Here is a 26,446-nt window from a genome sequence, read left to right on the forward strand (position 1 = left end):
CAGAAATATGGGCCTCCAATTTTTCTAGGCCCGGGGCGACTGCCCCGCCAGACCCTCCCCAGAGCCGGCCCTATGTAGATGTGAGTACCATGATATGAACCGTAGTCACGCCTCACTAGTCTGTTTCCACCAAAGGTAGGTTCTCATTGACAAATGGGCCTCACTACCACTTCTCGGTAAAAGAAAAATCTAGGGAGGCAATTTGATGTGTTTGTGTAACCCAAACGAGGTCATTTCCCTACTAAATACAATCGGTTCATCAGCTCTAACTTGGTGATCTCCTAGGATTTGTTTACAATTGTGTGTCAAATTCAGCCACAAATTGGGGGCGCATACAAGAATGGGGTCGTCGGTGAATAATAAGGATATCTCATTAGAGTAGAAGATAAGGGTTGATAGCGTCCACTAGCATTCAGAATGGGGAACCATAGAAGGTACAAAATAATATCCCGGAGTCGCCAAAAAAAAAATCTCAAAAGCAACAAGGGAAGGAGTCCTACAGTACTATCTTAAGGGAAACAACTCTAAGGCACTATCTTGCTAAGCCAAAGCTTGAATGCATGATGAGCAATCACAAATCACAAAATTAATTGGTCAAGGCCGGTTCCTAAGCCACCACAAGACACAAACTTGGAGAGAAAAACAATTTATCAGAGAAAACAACATCGATAATTGCAAGACTGAATCGGGAGGCGGCACTGGTGTGGTTTAAGCGGTTTTGGTTGGTCTGGGTTGGACAGAACGGTCTGCAGCCGCCAACCGGTCTTGGTGCGGTCCGGTTCGAGCTCGACCTCGAATGGATTGAACGGGGACCGCGTCGACCTTCGTCGTCGTCCCTCGTCTCCCCCAAATCCATCGCCAGCCCAGGCCAACTCCCTCTCCACTCAACACAAAATTCGCCAACGGGGCCGCCCGTTCCGGCGACCTCCCCGCCGTCGCCCCGAATTTCTGTTCCTCGTCGCTGCCTCCGTCCCGAATTTCTGCTCCTCGCCTCCGCCGCGTCCACCGACGCCCTCGGATCTCCCCTGTCAGGTCGCTCCCATAGTGAGTAACGCCTCCCTCGTCCCGCCCTCCTCTTCCTACCCTCCCCCACCTTTCTTCTACCTTCCTCATCTGTTCGTCGCATGTTTGTCCCCTGCCCAGTTGGCGCACCTTGCGTCTTGAGTTCCTATGATCTTGACAAAAGGGGTCTAGGGCTAATGTAATTTGTTATAACTAAATCTAGGTGTTTATGCTGCTTCCTATGTCTGGCAGAGGAATTATTTAGAAATGATATTGTAGAATTGAAACTCAAAGTAGGTAGCTGGTAGTCATCATCTTCAGGAATCTTGTTTGGCTTAAATGGATGATAGATTCTGGGGTTCAATGTTTGCCAATTGGATTAATCAATCTGGTGATTGACTGCTCTGTGCAATTAAAAAAAGAGTTATGTTTGATTTTGCTTCAAGTAATTAGCAGCAAGCGGTACAACAAATATCATGCTTTCTTTGCTCCATGATGAATGAATGATCCATAAGACTCATATTCAGCCCATGTGTTCTATTTCTAACTCCAACTTAGTTTAGTACAAAATACCATGTTTTCTTTGATCCATGATGCGTGCCTTACTTATCATCGACTACAAATTGTGATAACCGACACATCACTTTCAGGTAACATTGTTGTTTCTTAGCTCTGTTTTACCACCAGCTATTGTTCTGTTCTGCGCTGCGGTTAATTGGTCAACCATGCCTAGTCTCAATGTCTCTTCTGCTTACCGTTGCATTGATTCTGTTGCTGCTGGAAATTATTTAGTGCTGCATTTTTTTGTCCATGGCCCACTTGTGTTTATCAGTAGAAAAACTACCTGATGCCTGTCTATTAGGTTATGAAAGCGTACTACCAGATGCAGACTGAACTTGATCGTACCTTCCTTAATGATAGGAACAAAGCCTAGTTTAAAGATATGTGGATAAATAATTTTGTAACCGTGTTCCATGGCGTGTAAACATTTATTAATATTGAATGCATGTAACAGTAGCCATTAACATTGGCGCTCCCAGCCTTTTGAGTTATCAGTGACCTGGAGCAGTCTCAGTCGTTCTCATTTCCACAGGCCACACGTCATTGAGCTGTTCATTGCTGCTTAGAATATGGGGAAGCAAAGAAATGCTGAGATCTTGGACATTGTTGCCTCAACCTTACCTCCTGGAAAATCGTAGCTAAGAATGACCTATTTTTAGTCCAATAGGCTCAAACTGGAGTCTAAGCTGCCGTATGAGGCTCGTTTAGTCTTTAACCGTAATCTTTTGTGCATAAGTTTTTCTGTGCTGGATAGTTGTTGTACTGCTGAAAATACCGCAACACATATTTTTCCTTTTTCAACAACTTCTTGCTACCAGTGCCTCCCTCACAGTTTTCTGTCCAAATAAAGGTGATCCCAAGCCAGTAGAAAAAATGGTGTTAAAAAATTGTATGTTTACTGTTATTCCCGCAAAATAAATTTCTCATAAGTACCATTACCGGTGAGCTTGCAGTCGTCATAGTGATACTACTCACTACTCACTACAGGTTCTGTAGTCTTAAGTTATAATCTATTTTCCCAGCATTTTGACTTATACTCTAGGCCCACTTGGGAATGTAAGAATTTCATGGGAGTTTTCAGCAATTGTCATGTTCTTATATATTCCTGAATAAGTGTGTGCATTCCATTAGTATGGTTAGTGCGTAGGGTCTCTTATATATTACTCAATATTGTAAGAAGGTAATACTGCCCATGTCAATGGCACAGAGACACACCCGAGATAACATATTTTCTCATGAGACCTGTATAATTAATGAAATATTAGTCTGAGACCCCCCCCCCCCCCCCCCCGCCCTAAAATTAGGTGAGTTCAAATGCAGTTATCATTGTTCAAATAAGACGTGCGTCAGAGAGCCACCAAGCAAAGCCCTCTGTTGCGAAAATCGAGGTTTTCTACATCAACATATCTAGCAGAGACATGTCTTTTATTCATGTATTTTTATCTTATCTAGTTAGAAGAAGTGCCTGGGCAGCACAGCGAGGAGTCCCAGACCAGAGAGCAATCCTGCTGTGTACCAGTCATCCATGTCATCTAGGAGTAATTCGAAGAGGTTGCCTTCAGATGACAATGTTGCCTCTGATGGAGGACTCCGAAGACGAGAGATTTATCTGAACGGACCTTCCCTGGAGCGTGCTTCCAAGCGTACCACCGAGGGTGTTCTATCCCCTTCAAGCATGAAAAACCCAAATAAGAGCAAAGGGACCAACCAGTTGCATTCCGAGGCGTCGGGAAGTAATTCAAGAAAGAGTGAGAGCAGGCATGTGATACATGTGTCTGCGGGGAATGATGATTTATCAACCACTCAAAAACCGAGGAAAGTGAAGCTCAAAATTGGTGGAATCAGTCGGACTATACCAGCAAAACCAAATCCTAATTTACCAGATTCCAGGTCTTCAGCTGCAAAGCCTACACAGCTGGGAGATTCATGGCACCGGCAAAAGCACGGTAATCAGGTAACCAACAAGCGATCTGTATCTTTTTTCCATAGTGTACTTGCAGCTGAACAGAAACATCATTTTTATTTAAGAGAAGAAAATTCACTAGCCTGCTGTGATCAAGTTCCTCAAGGAATGCTAGTTGGTGTTGCTAGGACATATACATGCAGTTTCTAGCAAGCTATTTCTTGTATCTCACAATCTTGGTACTATACCTCTTCTGATTAATATTTTACATGTTATGGTGTTATTTGGGTTATTTGTGATTCACATTTCTTTTATACTTCAAATTGCTACCCTATATTGATGATTGATAAAAAGATGAATTACTTTCAGACTGAAGGCGCAAAAGATAAAAGTAGGTTACCCTCTTCTCAAGACAAGAAAACAAAAAAACTGAGGACAATTGAAGATACCTTCACTCCGGAACAACCTGCCAAAGTTCAGAGAGAATCATCTTCAGATCCTGTCCGGAAGAGTAGGAGGATTGCTAAGAAATCAAACTTTGACAGTGAATTTGACGAGGAATATGATGCAAGTACTCTTGAAAATCTTGGAGCTTCTAATGTTAATGATGGTCATGGTCGTGATTCTAAAAACAAAGGAGGAAGTAACTCAAAGAATAATGCCTCAAAGAAAGATAGAAGTAGGAGCACAGTTTATGAGGTTGATAATGATTTTGCTACACCCCAATCAAATAGAGATGGGAAGAAAAGGTTGAGAGATAATTCTGTTGCTGATGCTGATAATACTGAAGAGGAACTGGCCTCTGATAGCGAACTCGAACCCGGAAACAAGAAGCAGAAGGCAGTCACTGAGTCACCTGCCAATGTTAAGATTGAACCTCTCACGACACGTCGCCGAGCCCTCCAGTCATGGATGGATGGGAACAGCAACAGTACCGTTGAGTTCCCTGACGGTTTACGAGCAGCTTCCTCAAGAAGTACATACTGCCTATACTAAGCTATCTTGTTGCTCATTCTAGCTTGACTTAGTCTTGTGCTGATTTGGTTTTGGGCATCTTTCTGTGGCTCCAGGCAAGAAGGAAAAGCTCTCTGATGCAGAGATGCTCGCCAAGAAGGCTGAGGCCGCTCAACGGCGCAAGTTGCAAGTGGAGAAAGCCACAAAAGAAAGCGAGGTTGGAGAGATAATCTGCTACCTTCTTTTTAACCTACTGGAATAGGTTTAGTCACAGTTCCTAGGGGTTCTGAAAACTGTTAATCTCTGCAGGCTGAAGCTATAAGGAAAATATTGGGCCTGGATACCGAGAAGAAGAAAGAAGAGAGGAAGCAAAAGGAGCGAGAAGAGAAGGTTCATTGCATTATTTGGGCATGCTCACTACACTCTCTTGTGTTTCTACCACAACTATCTTCTGAAAAAATTCATGTGTTTTACTCAGGAGAAGGCAGCCAGGGCGGAAGAACTAGCCAGAAACTCCATCCGCTGGGTCATGGGCCCCACGGGCACGGTGGTTTCGTTCCCTGATTCTGTAGGCCTCCCCAGCATCTTCAACTCCAAGCCCTGCAGGTAGCCAATCCTTTTACCCTTCTTGTTCTCGGTACTAAATGTGCGCCTCACAACATGTTCTCACATTGCTGTCATCACCCAGCTACCCTCCCCCACGTGAGAAGTGCGCCGGACCGTCGTGCACGAACGTGTACCGGTACAGGGACTCGAAGCTGAAGCTCCCCCTCTGCAGCCTGGAGTGCTACAAAGCCGTCCGTGGGAACGCTTGATTCTGAACGTGCTGGAGTTGTGCCGAGCTCCTGTTTCCGCAGCCGCGTCCTGGGCTGGTCCATGCACAGTCGAAAAATAAGAGAGAGAGGATGGTCACTCCTCCTGACGATGCAAAAATTTGTTGTTTGTTCCAATAAGAGCATGCTCATCGCGTGCAGTCATGCATAGTTACAGTTAGATCTGCGGGTAAAAGTGTTTCTCTGGTACTGCACCAGTTTGTTTACTGATCCATCAGTTGTACTGAACTAGATGATGTCTAAGTAGATATTACAAATACATATATAGAGAGAAAATTGCAGAACAAGTTAGTTTTTCTTCTCTTGTGCTTTTGTGAGTTGGTGTAGTTTGGAACCGATAAACAAAGAGTTGTTGTAATAAGAAAGCGAAAAGTTATATGAACAAATTTTCTGTTAGAATTGAAAAAAACAAAAAAATAATTGGGGGCATTCCGAGAATTGAACTCGGGACCTCTCGCACCCTAAGCGAGAATCATACCACTAGACCAAATGCCCTTTGTTGTGTTGGCTACTGAAAAGAAACTATGTAATCTAGTCCACACTTTGCATGGGCAACGGACCAGGTCTGCCGCCCGTGTGGACCGGGCCCGTCCGCGAATCTCAGGCTTTAAAAGGGCGTTTCCGCAAAAACGCATTCTCCCCAACAAATCGAAGAGTTCGGGTCTCTCTAGCGGCGGCGCAGGCGTCTCTCCTCCATCTCCGGCGGCGGCAAGGTCAGGCCCCCTCCCATCTCCTTCCTGCACCGCTCGAACCTGCTGGATTCAATTACGGAGTACTATCCCGTGTCTCGGTTTCGTACACGACCTTCTAGCGGATCCGATCCTAGGTTTTCTTCCTCTAAATCGTTAGGAACCGTTCTAGATCTGGGTTCTTGGTGTTTGGGTTATCCATTTCGGCGAGGTAGCTGACGGCCTGGACCGACGAACAACGGATTCGGGCTATTACGCAGTGATTTAGGGGGGACGGATACGTAGGGGATCCGATACATGACGGCGGCAGCGACGAAACCACGGCATGCGGTTCCCCGGTCCGGGGCGACTTTTTTGGTTGTATTATTCTTGTTCGTAGCTTGACCTGTGATCTGAGGGCTTTGCGATTTGGATTAGGAAATGGATGGCTAGGGAAGGAAAATCTTTCTCCGTATTTTCTGTGTCTCGCTCGTGAAGTTGGCATTAGTCATACATTGCGCGGTATTAGCCTCTAACATCCTGTAACATGTATGAATGTTGCCATCTATATTTACTCAGCAACCTGCATCCTGTTCATGAAGTTATTCTACTTGTGTAGGTGCTAGATATTTAATCTTTGACTTGCCATCATGCCATGGACATTAATTAGTTGGTGCCATGTTACTTTTTTTTTGATGATTCTGGCTAGTTCATTGTTTTAGGGCACCCATGTTTTCTCTCTGCTACAGTCAGCACATTACAATTGTACATTTATCTTTTCATTCCATGTCTGCATGATAAGAACTGTGAAGTTTTATGGCGATTGTCTTGCATCTGCATATGTTTTCATATGTACAGTTGCTGTGCTATCAGCAGTAGCATTATAGGTTTTGTGAGGTATTATTATTTGGAATTTCCTGCTGATATGGGGCCCTATAAACTACTGTTAGTGTCTGCGAATGAGGTTCTAGCTGTTTTGGTGGTGTTAGTACCCGAATGAGGTTCTGGCTGTTTTGGTGCTTGGGTTATCCATTTCTGTGAGGTTGCTGATGGCCTGGACCGACGAGCAACAGATTCGGGCTATTACGCGGTGATTTAGGGGGGAGGGATGTGAAGAGAAATATGTAGGGGCTCCGAACGCCTAACCGCGGTGTGCGGTTCCCCCATCTGGCGCGACTTTTTGGTGTATTAATATTTGTTCGTAGCTTGGCCTGTGATTTTGAGGACTTCACGATTTGGATTAGGAAATGGGTGGCCAGGAAAGCAAAATCGTTCTCTGTGACAAGATTTGAATGTGTGTATCAGACAGCCTATGTGGTTCTGTATTGGGGAGTTAGAGATTAACCATAGCCCCTGCCTCTCCATGGTTTGGCGCAGTGGTGGCTAGTGGGACATCATATGTTGACTAGTGCGGTATTTTCTGTGTATTAGCCTCTAACTTCCCAGAACATGTATGAATGTTGCCATCTATTTACTCAGCAACCTGCATCCTGTTCATGAAGTTACTGCTACTTGTGTAGTTGCTAGATATTTAATCTTTGACTTGCCATGGACATTAATTAGTTCGTGCCATGTGACTGTTTTTTTGATGATTCTGGTCATTTCATTTTTCTAGGGCACCCATAATATCTCTCTGCTACAGTCAGCACATTACAGTTGTACATTCATCTTTTCATTTCATGTCTGCATAACTCTGATAAGAATTGTGAAGTTTCATGGGGATTATCTTGTATCTGCATATGTTTTCGTATGTACAGTTGCTGTGTTATCAGGAGTAGCATTACAGGTTTTGCGAGGTATTACTATTTGAAATGTCCTGCTGATATGGGGCCCTATAAACTACTGTTGGTCTGTGAACGAGGTTCTAGCTTTTTGGTTTCGTTAGTACCCTAATGAGGGTATCAGAAGTGTATGCTAGCTAGATTCATGTCCTTTCAGTATCCCAAAGCAGGGAATATTTTTTTCTTTGTCAAGGTGTCTGTGTTCAAACTAAGCCACCCCCAATGCAAACTTATTATAGATCTCATCTAAGTGTGCATGTATTTTCTTTTCTCTTGGGATTTCTTTGTTGGCAAGCATTTGTTTCTTTTCTCTGTGATCTTATGAATATAAGAACCTGTTTCTTCACTTTTGTTGGAGCTTGTCTTTAACTCCTGAATTCTGCATTGTTTGAAGAAAATGACCTGTTGTTACACTCAAGATGCCATGTTCTGTTAGCCAAATGTTACTGATTTCTTGTTTTGAAAGTATTTCTTATGAAGTACTCCCTCCATCCCATAATATAAGATGTTATTGCAACCAATATACTCCTATGTTTTCTCCAACAACATCTTATATTATGGGACGGAGGGAGTAATGCTTAATTTGAGTGGTCATTGTTGCGTATGCTAAGATGCTAATAATATGGTTAATCTGATGATGGATGATAAGGAAATTTCTCCAACTAATTTGCTTTGCCTCATTTGTGCTTTGATGACTACGACGGTTGTGTCCTGTGTGCATGAGTGGCAGGTTAGGTGAAGGGTACACTGCATACATTTGTTTTTCCGTTGAAAGAATCAATGATTGATGCTGAGGATGCAACCATTTATTGTGTCACATTTATTTCCTGCTCCATCTTAAAGATATCTTTCAAAAAACTTGGGCGGTGGAATAGGATGTTCCTAGGATGCAAAATATAGGGAACTGACTCTTTTTGTAACAACTGTTGTGAAGAGAGGTTGCCCTGATCAGTCAAGGAATCAGAACCTCTCTAATCATACTCTACTTTTTGTCAATGCATTCTGGTTTTACACAGCTTCGTCAGCTATTTACATCTCAAAGTATTTCGAGTTGTTTATTTCTATTCTAGCTCTTACAGTTTCACCTTTTTTTTTAGAAGTTCTCGCGTCAGTTTACGTCTTGACAATTTGTATGACTTGTTTTTTTGTGCAATTCACCCAAGTGGCCTTTGAAGGCGTGAAAAACCATAGATCATGGCCTGATTGTTTTATGTTGTGTGCACATGCCTGCATATATTTAAAGTATCTTTCTGCCTTGGTGAAGATATTCTGTCTCCATGTTCCCAAGAAATCAGCTCACAGAATCTTCTCAATTTCAGCAGGCATTTCGGCATCTGAGCCCAACAGCTAGCAAATGGCAGGCGGCAGAATTGCACATGCTACCCTCAAGGGTCCGAGCGTGGTGAAGGAGATCTTCATTGGACTCACCCTCGGGCTGGTTGCTGGTGGTATGTGGAAGATGCATCACTGGAACGAGCAGAGGAAGACTCGATCCTTCTATGACATGCTCGAGAAGGGTCAGATCAGTGTCGTTGTCGAGGAGTAGTTCTGCCGTGCTGGACCTGAAGCTCTGCATCCTCAAAGTCTTTCGTCATTTTGTTTTTGCCAGTAATTTTCTGAGACTCCCTGGAGGGCATGACAAATTGATTGCTGTGGAGATTGTCATGAAAATAAGCACCACTATTTGAGAACATCGAACCAATTTTACATTTGCCTTGTCTTTGACATCTTAAATGTCTGTCTCATATCTGTCACAAACAAAATTGACATCAATACGATTTAGATGTCCTTATATATTACTGTGATCCTTTTTCTGGGTGAGCTCATACTTTTGGCTGAGTGCAATGGTGGGATACCTAACAGGCTACTTATGTTTGATATTTATCATGAATGGAACAAGCACCATCATCAGTCTTGACCTATAACTGTTGCGCATCTATTTGGTGTCGTCATTTGGTTCGGTCAAGATAAGTTTATAAGGTTTTCGTGTGCCTTTCACCATCGTTTTCGCATACCGTCATGAGTGTTTAGTTGTTTGATGACAGTCTCGTTTTGCTTGCTTACGCTACGGTCATTAACCATTATTGCTTGATTACTCTGCAAAGGTGAAAGGAGCATATACGTATGTCATGTTGCCTCCTTGTTATACTAAACACGCATCTTGACGGTAGACAAACTTGTGAGTTGGAAGCTACTAGTATATCATTCTTGTCATGTTGCTTTTTGCGCCTGAAAAAGTTGGAATAGATGCAAGACACACAACAGAGAGCTGTCAGACAGAATCCCCCAAGGAACCTTGAAACTGAAGATCTGTCTCTGCTTTTGAGCACTTGATGTTTCTCTGCACTCAAGGTGATTCGATGCCTTTCAACTTACTAGTATTTGCTAATTTGATATGAGTACACAGATTATGAGATTTCGATTTGAGCACAAAAAAGTCATTCTTTCATTTGACATGAAGGCAGCGTCTATCATCAGATATGATGAACACTTGGGACAGGATTAACATTGAGCACTGGAACAAACATAATGTTCATCACAAATTCAGAGTACATAGACCACAACCAAACATATAACTTACTGACCCTTGTTATTACATAGGACTTGGACGACGACGACGACAATGACAAGCACTTACTGACACTTACTGAAACATAAACACAACATAGAGCAGCAAACTAGGCCTTGTAATAGTCTTCAAGGCAGCAGCCAAGTAGAGAGCAATCTAGCTCTGTTCTTCCTCTTTGCCAACCGCAGCACAGCTCCTGCTGGACAGAAAGATCTTGAATTATTGATCCAATCATGGGCGGATCAGTACTGGAGCATGTGCGTTGCGGTGGCTGCGATGGGCATGGCGGTGGCCGGGTAGGGGATCTGCCACGGCCGGAGCAGTGGGTCGTCGGGCGGGCACTCCTCCTGGATGTCCATGGCGACGCCGCTGAACTCCTCGACGACGCGGAGCACCTGGTTGACGGAGCGCAGGCGGTCGCCGAGCTCGGCGGCGCGCGCCCGGAGCACCGTGTTCTCCTGGTCGACGCGCACGAACTGGCCCGCGATGTCGTTGGCGCGCCCCAGCACGCGCGCGTTCTCGGCCTTGAGCCGCGCCACCTCCTGCACCAGCTCGTCCAGGTGCTGCTGCTTCCGCAGCCTCGACCGCCGCGCCGACTCCCGGTTCGACAGCCGCCGCTTCTCCCGCCGGTTGTCCCCGGCCGCGAACGTGCCCGCCGAGTCGCCGTCCGACCCGGACAGCCTTCCTCCCGGCGACAGAGACGACGACGACATCTTCGCTCGCACCGAAATGAAGAAATCCCTACTTGGCTACTGCTGCTGCTGCTACCGTTCTTATTTATCACTTGTCGAAGCAAGAAGAAGAAAGAAAGCAAGAAGAAGAAGAAGAAGAGGAAAGATGTACTACTAGCAATGGAGGATTGAGAGGGCCAATTATGAAATCACATAAAAGTAGTAGAGGAAGACGACGGAGAAGGACTGGAGGAAGCAGGACCGGCGCAGGTGAGTGGCGATCTTCATAAAGCTCAGAGATTGCGCTTCTGCATGCTTGGACAAACCATGGCCAGCAAGAACCTCCAGCGCAGCAAAACCCAGATCTAGCCTAGCAAGAAGAACAGCAGCAGCAGCTCCCACAACCCCCCAAAACCGGTTCTTGGACAGAGAAAGAAACCGGGACCTGATCAATCACACGATGAGTGGGATACTCCCTCGAGACCCAGAGGAGCAGAAGCTCGAGCTAGCAGAGGAGTGGGCTGGGAGCTCGGGCTCTGGAGAGCAATGGTAGCCACCCAATCGGAGGAGGAAGAGAGGAAGGAAGGGGGAGGGGATCAGGTCAGGGTGGAGGGGTTATTTATTGGCGGGGCGAGCCGGCGAGGGCATTTCCGTAACTTCAGGATGAAGGGCATTCCCGTAATTTCGATCAAGGGTATTTGTGTAATTTCCTCGAGATCGCATCAACGGCGTATGTGTGTTGTTCTAGATGGACGGAGAGGGTAGAAAGGTGGAGGAATCTTTGCTGGTCCGGTGCTGGGTGGCTCTCCGTGGCCCTGTTGTGGGGGATGGGTTTTTATTTTGTGTGAGCTTGCTTTTCTCAAATTGCTATGTGCACAATGGGCGGTGCACCAGAGATGCCGAGCTCGTGGTGACCCCCTCACTTGGCGGTTTTCGGGCCGTTGGTGGGTGGCGTGCCGTGTTTGTAAATTGTGATGTACTAACTTGCCTCGAGGAGCCCTGTCTGTCTGAATTTTGGACCTGCCTTGCTTTTCGGTGGAAATGTGTGTGTTTATGTTTTTTTGTAAGATTGTCATACACTTCACTTTTTGTCGGTGTCTACATACTAGCTCATGTGTTATTGTCTTAATGTCTCGATGTGTTTTTGGTTTTACTACAGCTGTTGTTGGTAGGGATGGAGCTGCCTTGGAGCCTGATCCCGATGAAAAATACAAAATCCTTCATTACTTAGTATTCGCTGTTGTTTAGTATGTAGGATGCCCCCGGTGTAATAGAGTGATTATAGTGATGACCCCATGGGCACTTTTTCCCAGCTTCATCCCTGGTTGTTGGCCAACATAACGTATTAGGCTTTAATTTACATAATCTAATTTGCCTAGCTTTAATAGCAAACAAATCTAGTTCTCTTGGTATAGTCTAGAACCATCTTTCGAGACACTTTACACTTCTAGGTTCGATTTCTTGAACTTGCCTCGTTTTTGGTCGTCTTGTTCGTGATTTTTGTATCTTGTTTTGATGAGTCATGTTCGTTAGATTATTTGGATTTTCTTTCAGCAGACGCATGCGATGTATCTATCTTGTTTCTAGGAGCAACGTCCGGCATTGGTTTTTTGGACTTGCCTTGCTTTAAGAGGAAAATGTGGGTTTAGGTTGTTAGTAAAATTGTCATATCTATTTTTGTTTGTTTTTATACACCAACCCATGTGTTATTGTATTATTGATGACCAAATATAGCGGGTGGTGCCAACGAGTGGTGCACCGTGGGGGTGTTGGGTGCATGTTGAGATCTTTGCTTGGCGCTTCATGGAGCATTGGTGGGGATGGTGTTACACGTTCATAAAGCATCTATCTTGCTTCGAGGCCACCCGAATTTGTACTTTCCTTGCTTTCAGCGAAAATGTATGTGTTCATATTTTTACTAAAATTGTCATATATTTTATTTTTTGCCGATGTCTACATACCCATGTGTTATTGTATTATTAATATCTCAATAGTATTATTATTAATATCTCAATATAATTTTTTGGCTACGCTACAGTTAGTTGTTGCGTATTTGGTTTTACGGACGTTAGTGTTGTATATGCTATTATATGAATCTTGTAGTTTATATAATTTAATGTGCCCCACTTTAAGAATGAACCTATCTAATTCTCTCAACTCTCGATATAATCTAAAAAAAAATCTTCTAAGACACTTCACAACTGTGAGCTACCGGATGACGGTTTACACGACACTCCATAGAAAATGATATTTTTTTGGTGTGTGTGTGGGGGTGGAGGTGACCTGTTTGTGATGTATGTATCTTCCTTGGTGGAGAGATGTTTGTTAGATCTTTTTGGACTCACCTTGCTTTCGGTGGAAATGTGTGTATTTTTATTTTCATTAAAATTGTCCTACATTTTTTTTGTATCAACATACCAACTCGTTTGTTCCTGTATTATTAATGTCTCGATGTATTTTTGGTTCTATACAGCCCTTGTTATTAGCAAACATATCGTATTTGGTTATACTCCCCCCATTCTGAAAAAACGCTGCTCAAGTTTCTAATGTGTAGATACATCCGTATCTAGAAAAAGTTGAGCGGCTTTTTTTTTGGACGGAGGAAATACATACATTAGTGTTCTATCACAGAAATGTTGTAAATAATGTGCCTAACTTTTAAGAATGAACTTATCTAATTCTCTCAACTCTTGATATAGTTTAAAACAATCTTCTAAGACACCTCAGAGCTATGAGAGCTACCGGACGACAACTTTCTGAGACACTTCATACCCGACGAGTTTAGAGTGTTGGTGGTTGCCGTGATGCATTCATGATGTATATATCTTGTTTCGAGTAGCGGTGTCTGTTAGATTTTTTGGACTTGCCTTGCTTTCGGCAGAAAATGTGTGTTTATATTGTTAGCAAAATTGGCATATGTGTTCTTTTTGTCCGTGTCCATACACCAACCCATGCATTACTGTATAAAATGTCTCAATGTGTTTCTTGCGCTTCTGTGGTTGTTAATGGCTAACATGACGTATTCCGTTCTACATACAAAATAGGAAGAGTGTCGTAGTGTAGACAATTGAACGTGCTCAACTTAAGAGTAATTATATCTTATTCGCAAGTGTAGAACCATCTTCCATGTCAAGCACTTCGTGTGAGCTACCAGATTTTGTTCCTATGGTGCCAGGTTTTGTTCTATGTAATAAATATGTACATATTAATCTTAGCGTGAAACCGAACCCAAATTAAGTACAATCAAAAAACCTTTAATAGGAATTTTTCTAGGCTCTCACTTAAAGTTGTTTATGCAAATATCTAGCAAGCATGGACCACCAACCAATCCCATTTATTTATCCTAAGGTGAACACCAGATCGCTTTTATAATTCACTTGATTTACGCGGACCACTTGTGCTCGTGAGCCTCTATGAAATTTCTTCCAAGGATACCCCTGCGAGGAATCTTACACTTTTCCCAAAAGCGCAAATCAGAACCAACCAACTAACCCAAGTCACAAAAGGCCATTTTCCTTGTACTTGATTGGAGATTTTTATTTTCTCTTTCATGCTAAGTTACCTCTCGCACGAACGTTCTGGACTGCTGGGGGCCAAGAACCAAATTTGCTTGAACGTTTAAAATCCAAATTTTAAGCTCTTATATATCTAGGTATTTTTAACTTGGATTTTTGCTCGAGAAATATCACATCATACAAACATGACTTTGTTGTGAAACTGACTCCCGCGTTAGAAGAAAAACTCATGACATGTCTTTAACTGTAGATATCTGTGGCAAAGAGACGATATGTCGACATGAAAAAGATTGACGCTCACCGATTAAAATAAAAATAGGACACCAAGACAAGTTTGTAGTGTAGTTTTTTATACCTTAACCCAGCGTGTAGTAGATTGTTGACGACGATAGCTTGTATTATAGCACTAGAGCAGTTTACTAGTGTGTATGGTGTAGATTCAATGCATGTTCTAGGTTCCCTTAAAAATAAAATGCATGTTCCAGGTACTGAAGTACTTCCTATTCAGATTGAAGGGTTGCAACTTGTACAAACACATTTACTGACTAAGAAATCGATAGTCGAGAGGCAGGATGTGCTTGCCGAATCCACTTGGTGCAAGAAAGATGACCATGTATTTGAAGGTAATCGGCAATAATCAAGGTAGAAGGGATGGAATAATTTCGGCATAAACATGCAGTCACATCACAAGGTTAGCTATATAAATAAATTACTATTTTATTTGTTATCATGTATGAAAAATTAGGTGAACGTTCTAATTGACTTGTTTGGCACATAGTACTAGTATACTAATACCTTCTCCAACCAACGTAGAAGAAATTTCGACCAAAACCCACATAAGAAAAACAGAAACATCACACTCACTCCATCCCAAATATTTTTCTGGTGGTTCCATGTGAGCTAAAAACAAAACAAAAAGTTCGCTATAATCCCTTCCCAACTCATGGCTATTTGGAAAACAGTATGATGGAGCTAGGTTGAGTCCACACTATACTAGACCCTAGACAATATGTGAGCTGGATTTGTTTATTTTTCATTCAGAAAAAAATGTAGGAAAAAGAAGACAAACGTGGGCACCTCAATTATCATGTAGGAGTACTGTATGTACAGGGTCTTGCATGTTTGGGCCTAACATTGTGGGCCCCACCACTCTTGAATGTGCCCCCCTGAATGATTGGTTACGAAATTATACATTTTTGTAGTTTGTACACAGTACGTGGTTTTCATGCAGTCAGATTTTCATAAGAAAAAAAAAGAGAAGTGGTTTAGTGTCTAGGAATGAAATACAGTATTAATCCACATCTGGATTAATTATATATTTGCTCCTTGTAAAATAAGGAATATAAATTTCATATGTGTTGAAGATTTTGGGACCACGGACTTTTGCTTCTAGTGTTGATTAAACTCCGCGTGAATTAGTATAATTTTCACCACAAGTAAACTAAAGCACTCGCGTTTAGTTACCAGCTTGTCATTTCTTATGGGCAGATGGTGATTTTGTAGAAAACCAATAATATGATCCAAAACTATTTTTGCCAAAAATTGATAGTTTTTCTTTGTATGAGAAGGGTTCTTTCGAGAAAGGAAATATATTATCCAGCAAAGATACCAATTACATTTAAGCTTTGCACCAAAAAGATGCACTCGCAACAAGAGTACTCTAATCGCGGTGATCAAACACTCGCAACAAGAGCACTCTAATCACCACCACCAACACACGGACTACAAAAAAGATGTTCCAAAAGCAACGTCTACAAGAAGGAAACAATGCCCAAACTTTATCGTCGCCCGATCGAAGATCTTAAGTTTATACCCTCGAGAAAGTTCGAGTTTCGAAAAGAATGCCTTCAACAAGGCTATTGTCATGTACAACTAATAAATGACGGACCTTCACCCTGAAAATCAGGACATAATACTCGAGGATGACCACCAAAAATACACTATCGCCCCCGCTTGCCGAAGCCGCTGCCGCAAGTCACCAAACACCCGTCACACGGGAAAGGAGCACGTGCAGCATAGTCTTCATCTCTTTCGAAACACCCTCCACCATAACTAAAAGACCTCAAATCACAGCTATCATGACTTTCTCCACCTGTGTGAGTACCATCGAATCTATACTTGGCCTCACAACTTAGAGCACACTAGAGGCGAGGCCACTACCACGTTGTCGATGTGTGGTTGCGCGTCCGCCACCCCTCCAGGACGATGCCAATGCGCACCTGGCCTAGCTCCGCACGCATCCCGGTTGGCAAACGTGGCCCCGCCGTCATCTGGGATGGGAGGACCACCACCATCTCCCGGGGCCACCGGCCCAACTCCTAATCATCGACACCTTCACCAGACTGCCCGAGGTGCCGTGCCGCTGCGACCGAAGGATCCTGGCGGGGGAGAAGCCGCCACGCGAGGAGACAACCCTGCCGCCACCATCGACCGAAGGGTTTTGACCGCTGGGGTCCTCCAGCGGCAGCGTGGGAGACAAGCGAGGAGGGGGCTGGGGGTAGCGGCTGTTAGGGTTTCCGCCCGAGCTGCCCCCGTGGGCAGCACGGGGGCGTCTTTTTGGATATGTCAGACGCTGTGTATTTATACGAGAACGAATTGATTTCTTCGTGCACGAAGTTCATATATTGATAGGGAACTTTTCTTGTACTATGAACAAATTCGCGGACACACTTCCACCAATAAACATCAGTTGTATAAACAGATGCCAAAAATAAATTAATTTCCATAGCATTCTCCCTAATTATTTCCGTATGTGCATAATAAATTAAACTCACATGGTCGGTGGGCGTCCACCAATGCAAACGCAGGCGGCCACATGTTCCTGTCATAAAACAAATGCTGCAATGTTCTCAGGTATATTCCACAAATAACGTTAGTTTTCTGTACTTGTCTGGAAAAGTATGCCTGCTAGTGCTCATGGTTTACCTTATTGATTGGCGCACAGAGGAATGGAGCTTCTTTTCTTCTCTGGTGATGTTCATCTGTTCAGCATGATTGTAAAAATTTAATCAGGTAAAATATGCATTGGCTTATGCTCATTCTGATCTGACTATGAGAGCATATATGGTACCGAGCTAAGAACCCACTACACAGGTAATGTATTCTTTAGAGCATTATGAATTGTTTGCAGAGAAGGAAACGGCACATAGGTACCCTCTGAATACATGAAACATGCTCCATATCGTAATGTGACATTTGACCGCGTCGACACATCAATATTTCAGCTTGCGATACGTAAATATCTACCAAACCGTGTGAATGTGTCAAGCATGTCTCAATCGACAAGTAGAAAAGAACTGCGGAAGTGTTTCACTACGTCTAGACGCCTCTATACATGAAGAAAGGGACCCTTCTATATGTGAAGTTGTTAAGTACATGACACATGTTTCACCATCTTCAACATAACATGACAAGAATATCATTGGATATTGTATTACATTTTAGTGACCTCATTTTTTTTGTTAAAAGTGGAACAAAATTCACTTGTCATATTGTTTATTTCCTTTATGGCAACAACACCAGCTGATGTTAGCTTAATTAACACTTGGCATACACTTTGTCAAAATCCGCATAAATAAACTTCAAATTGTCATAATTAAACAATTTTCATAGGTATTGGTATTGGTTTAAGAAACCCAGATCCATTATCCCTCTTGTTCCAACTCTGCATCTTAGTTTTTGGATGATCTAAGCGGCGGCTATATTGGTCAACCCAAAATAGTTTGGTGCTGGAAATTAAAGGATAAGACCAAGAAGAAAGAAAATGTGCCTAGAAACAAATATAGTTAAAGCAACGAAGGTTTACACATTAGCATGAGTGTCCCAATTGACCACCAGTTCTCAAGAATATAGTTTCAACAGTGTGAGTTTTTCTCTAGTTTGTCTGTCAAGTTGCTCTACCGGCTAGCCACTAGCTAGGAGTACTGCTAGTAGCTCTTCAGGTAACACACAGTATGTGAGTTATTTCTTCCTAATCCTACTTTGGATCACATCTGTTCCATTTCAGCATGCTTGCATCGGCACATGCCCCATGGTTTACATAAAGTAATTAATATTTGAGTTAATTGAAATGTTAGGCGGCATGGAGTTGGAAATTTCTTCGGAACCAGAGTTGAGAACGTGCCACACCCTCTTTCTCATTTGCTAATTAAGTGTCATCTTTTTGACTTAATTCTGATCTATGGTGCATCCATCACTCGAAAGTAAAAGCATTGTGACTCTCTTTGGATGGTGCATGCTAAAAAGGAGCTTTGCTAAGCAGCCATTTCTTCTCTCTTTCTTCCCTCCACAAACTGCTTTCTACATGGTTCCCGGATGGCATTTCTTAAATCAGGTCACCACATCAGAGAAAAACCTAACAGAATATCGGAATCTCCATGAAACCTAACTACTATCGTTCGAAAAGACCCCAGCCTAACTCTCCACCTCGCCTATCTAGCGCCTTATTAGAACACTGGTACATATATAGATTCCGTAGCCCGGTGAGAAACTAGTTCATTTGGAAGTCTACAATGAAACTTGCTATCCATGGAAATATATCTACCTATATATGCTAGCTACTGGCATAATGCAAAAACCTAATCGATAAAAAAATTAGCGGTGTTCAAATCAAAAGGCACGACTAGTTCTTCTCCTAGAAAAGGGCCAATTAGGAAGTGGGCTAGGTAATTAAAGGAGGCTAAGAAGAAAGCCATGTGGGTCATGGCTTGTCTGATAAATGGAGCATCATAAACGTGCTTGACTATGTCCAGTGGCCACTTTGGCATATGCCGTCAAAATGCTCTGTTTTAGGAAAATGGTATATGTGGCACTGATAGGTGGCCCCATGGTCTCTGGAATTTGGCTGGGCCAGTGGTATTTCTTCCATTGTGATGGTGACTTAATATGAGGCTCCTTCCAAGTGCAAGCGTGAGTGCATGCACCTGTGGTTTTGACAATCCAGCCAACCAACCTCGTGTGATTTTATTCGATTCCTAGAAGGATAATCAAGTTTGAACAACGATGAAGTTGACAAAACGTGGGCTACTGAGCTGCGGGCGCTGATGCGTTTTTTTCTTTTGGCAAGGCTAAAGTTGCTGGAAACAATGTCTGCATACACTTGCTGAAGCTGAATGTCCAGTTGTTGCTACAGAAAGATGATCATGCCAGTGTCTAACTCACAGTACTGACATATCATTTTGCGAGGTACGAAAAGCTGGCTTTGGGTTAGAAAACAAGGCACAGCATATGGACTGTAAACCTGTAATGATCAACAATGGCATTGCTAACATCAACCCGGATATTACAGAATTAAAGCTATAATCCAGGAAGGAGAAATAGTTTGTGGACACGCTACTGAAGTACTTGTGGAAATGTAGACTGTAGAGTGTGCTTCAGAAAATAGTTCCATGTGTAGTGTACAAATTGGTATAATTCATTGAAAAAAGATATGAAATAGTTTATTAAAAAAATCAAAGAAAAAATTCTCGCAAAGAAAATAGCACAAGAGAACAAGAATAGGAGCATATCTGAACTTTCAGGAGTGATCATAAACGATAATTAGTAAATTCCAACACATGGGGTGAAAGAGTATACTAACACAGTGTCAGGGCATCATTGAACGGAAAATATCAGAATAACTACAGTAAACGCAAAACAGTCACCTTTGCCAAAGCAAGGGACCTGGCTGGAAGTAAAAAAGGAATGCTGGAAGGATCTGTTTGTAAGGAAAAGAAGTAAAAAGGGGCAAAACTGCAAGGTACCAGGGACCGGCGCGCAAAATCTCGAAAAAATTTGGACCATTTCTCGATTTGTGCGTGTCATCCTTGCGCAGGGGCCATGCTAATCTTCTCTGTATCGTTCCAATTTTATCGGATGTCCCCGAAGGGACGATGCAGCTGCAACAGCGAAGCTTATAAACCGGTCGAAACTTTCATAGCTTGCCGAGGTGGGACTAAAACAAAGGTTCTCTGCTGTCTGCTCTGCGTTCCCGCACCCAGAAGCGCCAGGAGTACCGGACGGCCAGCGGGCTGGATCTTGCTCGGTCGGCCCAGCTTGAGGAAGCAAGCTGGAAAACTTACGTAGGCCTGCTCCTGTCCAATTTAATGTTCCACGCAAATACTTCGCGGCCCAGCGTTATGCGTCAATGTCAAGTTAACGGATAAGCCAATCGAAATCCGTCAGGATTATCATCGAGGAGGGTAAATCCTTGCTTATACAAACCAACTGCATTTCTCACGGATGGTATGGAAACTTCGGTTCAGTTACTTTTTCGTGTGAGGCAGCTCCGGCCAGTGGTATTTTGATAATTTGATTGCGACCGTGAAGTGACCAGGTTCATGCACCTTTGCTTTTTTGGCTGGCCAACCAATGTTCTACCAACGGAGTATCGGATTGGACTAACGATGTCATTTTCAAAATTTTAAAATAAAAGGCTCCAGCGAGCTTAGGATTTAAATGCATTTTTTGGGAAGAACTACACCGTACCTAGCCACTAAAAGGACTAATCGAAGAAGAAACTAGCTAAGCCCAGCGTTTGGAGAATTTTTGTGTGTAGTCCACATCATGCATAGCACATCCTCATCTTACGCCCCTCACGCGTCATTTACGCTACCACTCGCGGACACCTCCACAACCTTCACTAGAGCCAAGCCAGACATGAGGCGGGGCAACCGCGTCGTAACGCGCCACCTTGACATACAAGTTCTAACTTGTCTATGATAAGAACCATGAGGTTGTGCGACCGTGTCATATTGTGCCACCTTAGCGAACAAGTCTCAACTCGTTCAGAAGAGTAAACTAGGAGGTTGTGCAACCATGTTCTATTGTGCCACCTCAACAGATAAGTCCCGACTCGTCTAGAACATGAAACCAATAAGAGGCAATTCAACAATGTCATGCATGTCACACCATACACCTCAATGTGCAAGTCCCAACTCGTCTAGCCTAGGAAACCACCCGCGCTTCACAATGATAAGAAATCATACAACACATGTGTGCCACCATAATGTTACACGGAATCTATATCGATCCTTTCAATTGGTACCAGAGCTTAGTATCTTTATAGGGGCTTTACCGCCTAGAGAGAATGGGCGAACATGAGGGCTTGGGGAGTGGAAAACCTATCCCACCCGCACCTACCGAGGTTGAAAATCAAGTTGATCTTGAAGCATTCGTCACTAGGGTGAGTTTGTGTCGGCGTAATGGGACCCAGGGTCCACACAATTACATCACGACGCGCGAATTCCAGCCCATGGCGTCCCAGACGCGATCTCAATGAGCAAGTCAGGTATGTACCACTGAGACGTAACTACGCTAAGGTTTACCCATTGACGTAGGCACCTCAGTGGCGGAAAAATACTCCCAGACAAAGGCAGAAAAAAACAAAGGCAAGTCTGGAAGAACATACAAGTTAAGGAGAACGGGACAAACGGAGCTTCCCATGGCTTCCTCCTGGGAACACCCCTGGAGAAAGACCGAGGACAAGGAAGCAGGGCGACTAGGCCAAGGCATGGCCCAGACCGCCCCGTGAAGGGCTTAGGAGCCTCCTCTCCTTGGCCAGGCGAGGCCAGGGAGCGGAGCACAGCTGGGCTTGATTGGACAAGTCAAGACTTGCGTGGGGAACAGGCGAGGCGCCTGCAACCCTACGCGCCATCATGGCGCGGACACAGGCCTACGCTAAGAACATGAGTGACAACTTGTTGCCAGAGCTGTCACGCATTCATCATCACGGACGTCAGCGCACCGCCCGTGGCCGTCCATTAGCCACTCGCACCACCCACTTGTCCGTCGCCCGCGTGGCTCCATCCGTTTGAGCCTGGGAATGCTCTTGGGCAGTGCTCGGGCCATCTGTTGTGATCATCCCATGAAGTATATATGCTAGGGATCGACAAAGAAGGAGGACGAAAGGGAAAAAATAGAGAAAGACAGAAGGAAAGGAGAGACCCGAAGAAAAGAGAGGAGCTTGAGCTTCACTCTTGACAACGTCAAGGCAAAAATTCAGGGCAAGAAAGAGAGCCCAATTTGGACTAGCTTGATCTAGAGAGGTAGGAAGAGAGAACGAGATAGAGAGGAAAAGAAAGAGGAAGTCTGGGAGGTGTAGGAGCTAATCAAAGCGTCCTCCCAGCATCAGAGAGTTCATCATCTTGTACTCAGTGCATCCAAGATAATCCACCAACAGGACATAGGGCTATTAGCCAAAGGATGGCCTGGACCTGGGTAAAAAATGATTGTGTGTGCTTTGTGTGTGATTTTCCTCCGCCTCAGAATGATCCTGAGGCGGCGTTCAGGCCGAAACATCTTCGTGCCCACTAACCAACAAAAATGGGGGTGTGTTCATCCTCGATGTTCACGTAGGCGAGACGCGACAGTTTTTCTCGGGCTTGATCTATGTAATAACATCCTAGGAAACGAGTTACAAGAGGTGCAAAGGATGCTTGCTATGCTCCTTAAAATATGTTTCTCATAAGATGCTTGATCTCAAGGCAACACCCTCGAAGTGGAAAATAGCGAAGGGGAACTCATAACCCCCGATGAGAAAAAATTCATTGGTATATATGCCACGCAACTTCCGCCGACAAGCTACAACCCAAGCCCCCCCCCCCCCCCCCATGGTAGATGCATCAAGTTTTACTAACTGGGAAATTCTTATGACATCTCACATTAGTAGCTCCTCGGCTCAATTGAATTATGGAGAATCATTGAAGATGTATTCAAGCCATTTGATCAAGAGAAGAAGTGGATAAGCAACTCAATGCATATGTTTTGTTCACCATCCAAAATTATTTGACTCTAGAGAACATGGTTCACATTCATTGCTTCTCTGCCGCCAAATAATATTGGGATCACCTCAGCCATTTGTTCATTGGAAATGACAATAATCAAAGCTCAAATTTTGATGAGGTGGATATAATGGATGAAAGCTTTGTGATGAATGAAGGTGATACCCCCAAAGGTCTCTGCCGGAGTCTCACAGTTGTAAGTGTAGCCATGAAGGATCTTGGAAGCAAGGATGCAAATGATCGATAGAGAAAAATAATTTTAACTATCTTTCCATATGTTGGGGAGTATACAAAATGGGTACGATCATGGTGTGGTCTCATACCGGCAAGCTTGGGTGGCCAACAGATTGTGGTTTGTCTTATAACCTAACAGGACGACCCACTTGCTAATAGAATAAGACGGAAGTTCAACTAGGACAGAGCAAGGTGGACTGCGATCGTCTTGAGCAAGATAGTGCCTTGGAGAACAAGACAATGTGCACCCATGTATTAGTCGAGGACTTTGTTGCCAACTCTAACTTGGACTCTCCATGTAACCCTAGGATCGTGTGACTTTATAAGCTGACCTACGGGAGCCTTTAGGGTAACACACAACATCGAAAACCTCATTGTAATGCCGCACTTGTTGCCATTATAATTATAGAAGGAAATAGGATCTCGCCATTGTTGTGAGATAGAAACATGGGTAGCTCGTGTCTCCTCGTTCTAGTGGCTCCCCATCTCCTTAACCCCAACTCTCTCTCCATCTTGAGGTACCCCTCGTGGTGTATGATATGTTGCAAACGTATCTATAATTTTTGATGCTCCATTCTTGTTTTACACCAATTTCTATATGTTTTGTTTACACTTTGTTGCACTTTTATGCATTTTCTGGAACTAACCTATTGACAAGATGCCACACTGCCAGTTCCCTGTTTTCTGGTGTTTTTGTATTTCAGAAAAGTTGTACAGGAAATATTCTCGGAATTGGACGAAACGAAAGCCGAAGTTCCTATTTTACTATAAAGAAGACGGAGTCCAGAGGGCAGACGAAGAAGTGCCAGGAGGTGGCCACACCACCCCTAGGCGTGGCCCAGCCCCTACCCGCGCCTAGCATGGTGTGGGCCCGTCGGGCGCCCACCGACCTCGCCCTTCCGTCTATTTATTCATCTGATCGGGAAAAAACTAAACACCCAAGCCTCCACCGATGAAATGTTCCATCGCGGCCGCCATCACCGACCCTAGCTCGCGAGGGTTTTGAAGCTCTTCCCGGTACCCTGCCGAAGAGGGAGATCATCACCGGAGGCCTCTACATCGCCATGCCCGCCTCCGAAGTGATGCGTGAGTTATTCATCTCTGGACTACGGGTCCATAGCAGTAGCTAGATGGTTGTCTTCTCCACATTATGCTTCATGTTTAGATCTTGTGAGCTGCCTATCATGATCAAGATCATCTTTATGTAATGATACATGTTGTGTTTGCTGGGATCCGATGAATATTGAATACTATAGTTGAGATTGATTATATACTTGTCATATTTATTTGTGATCTTGCATGCTCTCTGTTGCTAGTAGATGCTCTGGCCAAGTATGTGTTTGTGACTCCAAGAGGGAGTATTTATGCTCGATAGTGGGTTCATTCCTCTAGTAATCTGGGAGTGTGACAATAACTTCTAAGGTTGTAGATGTGTTGTTGCTACTAGGTAGAAAACAACAATGCTTTGTCTGAGGATAATTCTATTGTTTACTTTACACACTTTGCTTAATGCAATAATCTATTGCTTGCGGGTGCATACGCTAACTGGAAGGTAGATTATTAGTTATAGACGCAGTTGGATTACGGTCTATGTATTATGTTGTAATACCTAAATGAATCTCATAGTAATCATCTTGGCATGTATGATCTTTATTCTGTCAATTGCCCAGCTGTAATTTATTCACCCAGTATGTTATTTATCTTTATGGAGAGACACCTCTGGTGAACTGTGGACCCCTGTCCTTTCTTTTACACTGATAAATTCATCTACTGCAAACATCTGTTCTGTTTACTTACTGCAAGCATTGTTCTCTTTATTTCACTGCAAACAAACATCTCTTTCCATACTATACGGTTAATCCTTTGTTTTCAGCAAAAGCGGTGAGATTGACAACCTCACTGTAAGTTGGAGCAAAATATTTTGGTTGTGTTGTGTGCAGGTTCCACGTTGTTGCTGACGCCGGTAGTGCGCCCTGCCAAAAGTCAACTAGCAACACCTTCAGAAGTGATTTATTTCTTCTATTGGTCGATTAATCCTTGGTTTCTTACTGAGGGAAAACTTGCTAATGTGCTCATCATCCCTTCCTCTTGGGGTTCCCCAACGGTGTGCTCTGCACTCATCAAGCTAATTTTCTAGCGCCGTTGCCGGAGAGAAAGAGGATTTCTGCAAGGGGGGTCTCTCATCTCCAATCTCTTTAATTTGTTATTGTTTTTCTTAGTTTATTTTACTTTGTCTTGTTTGCTTCTTTTTTATCAAAAACACAAAAGAAATAGTTTCTTTTATAGTCGTTATTTTTGTTGCTCTATTTTCATCTTGCTAAAATGAGTACTCCTGAGAACACTAAGTTGTGTGACTTTACTAGCACGAACAACAATAATTTTATGTGTACACCTATTGCTTCACCTGCTCCTAAAGCAGCCTTCTATGAAATTAAACTTGCTTTGTTAAATCTTGTTATGAAAGAGCAAAGTTTCTGGTGTTAGTACCGATGATGCTGCTTCTCACCTTAATAATTTTGTTGAACTTTGTGAGATGCAAAACTATAAGGATGTACATGGTGACATTATTAAACTGAAATTGTTTCCTTTCTCTTTGAGAGGGAGAGCTAAAGATTGGTTGCTATCTTTGCCTAGAAATAGTATTGATTCTTGGTTAAATGCAAAGATGCTTTCATTGGAAAATATTATCCTCCTGCTAAGATTATATCTTTGAGAAGTAACATAATGAAATTTAGACAATTTTATAATGAACATGTTGCTCAAGCTTGGGAAAGAATGAAATCTTTGGTAAATAATTGTCCCACTCATGGACTGACTACTTAGATGATCATCCAAACTTTTTATGCAGGACTGAATTTTTCTTCAAGAAACCTTCTGGATTCAGCCACTGGAGGTACCTTTATGTCCATTAGTTTGGAGGTTGCAACAAAACTCCTTGATGATATGATGATAAATTATTCTGAATGGCACACTGAGAGGGCTCCACAAGGTAAGAA

General features: G+C 43.3%; 3 protein-coding genes and 2 non-coding genes across 6 annotated transcripts; 2 read left to right on the top strand and 3 right to left on the bottom strand.

Moving 5' to 3' along the window:
* Positions 1–886: 886 nt before the first annotated feature.
* On the top strand, positions 887–5,540 carry LOC127303358 (uncharacterized). Its single transcript, XM_071819894.1, has 7 exons — positions 887–1,044; positions 3,016–3,517; positions 3,836–4,442; positions 4,537–4,637; positions 4,730–4,810; positions 4,899–5,026; positions 5,109–5,540. Exons 2-7 carry the CDS (start codon positions 3,089–3,091, stop codon positions 5,233–5,235), a joined length of 1,473 nt encoding a protein of 490 aa, XP_071675995.1. The 5' UTR covers positions 887–1,044; positions 3,016–3,088; the 3' UTR covers positions 5,236–5,540.
* A 136-nt stretch (positions 5,541–5,676) lies between these two features.
* Positions 5,677–5,748, bottom strand: TRNAP-AGG (transfer RNA proline (anticodon AGG)). Its single transcript has one exon. It is a non-coding gene; the product is annotated as a tRNA-Pro (tRNA).
* A 59-nt stretch (positions 5,749–5,807) lies between these two features.
* Positions 5,808–9,496, top strand: LOC127299261 (cytochrome c oxidase subunit 5C). 2 transcript variants are annotated; one of them, XM_051329206.2, is made up of 2 exons: positions 5,808–5,966; positions 9,022–9,496. In XM_051329206.2, the coding sequence occupies exon 2, from the start codon at positions 9,057–9,059 to the stop codon at positions 9,246–9,248; it is 192 nt and encodes a 63-aa protein (XP_051185166.1). In that variant the 5' UTR covers positions 5,808–5,966; positions 9,022–9,056; the 3' UTR covers positions 9,249–9,496. The 2 variants fall into 2 exon arrangements, with proteins under 2 accessions (XP_051185166.1, XP_051185167.1); XM_051329207.1 differs by having other exon boundaries at positions 5,817–5,966; positions 9,025–9,496.
* A 714-nt stretch (positions 9,497–10,210) lies between these two features.
* On the bottom strand, positions 10,211–11,508 carry LOC127299262 (ocs element-binding factor 1-like). The gene has a single exon (XM_051329208.1). It carries the CDS (start codon positions 10,982–10,984, stop codon positions 10,514–10,516), a length of 471 nt encoding a protein of 156 aa, XP_051185168.1. The 5' UTR covers positions 10,985–11,508; the 3' UTR covers positions 10,211–10,513.
* An 8,715-nt stretch (positions 11,509–20,223) lies between these two features.
* On the bottom strand, positions 20,224–20,326 carry LOC127304966 (U6 spliceosomal RNA). Its single transcript, XR_007853628.1, has one exon. It is a non-coding gene; the product is annotated as a U6 spliceosomal RNA (small nuclear RNA).
* Positions 20,327–26,446: the final 6,120 nt, after the last annotated feature.

This window comes from Lolium perenne, chromosome 5 (genome assembly GCF_019359855.2).
Source record: "Lolium perenne isolate Kyuss_39 chromosome 5, Kyuss_2.0, whole genome shotgun sequence".
NCBI classification, from domain to species: domain Eukaryota; kingdom Viridiplantae; phylum Streptophyta; class Magnoliopsida; order Poales; family Poaceae; genus Lolium; species Lolium perenne.

Bases quoted from the DNA above. Each gene is read 5' to 3' on its own strand.
- LOC127299261 (XM_051329206.2), top strand. From the start codon at position 9,057: ATGGCAGGCGGCAGAATTGCACATGCTACCCTCAAGGGTCCGAGCGTG.
- LOC127299262 (XM_051329208.1), bottom strand. From the start codon at position 10,984: ATGTCGTCGTCGTCTCTGTCGCCGGGAGGAAGGCTGTCCGGGTCGGAC.
- LOC127303358 (XM_071819894.1), top strand. From the start codon at position 3,089: ATGTCATCTAGGAGTAATTCGAAGAGGTTGCCTTCAGATGACAATGTT. The intron at 4,638-4,729 runs GTTGGAGAGATA...TAATCTCTGCAG, and splicing joins AAGCCACAAAAGAAAGCGAG to GCTGAAGCTATAAGGAAAAT. The intron at 4,811-4,898 runs GTTCATTGCATT...TGTTTTACTCAG, and splicing joins AAAAGGAGCGAGAAGAGAAG to GAGAAGGCAGCCAGGGCGGA.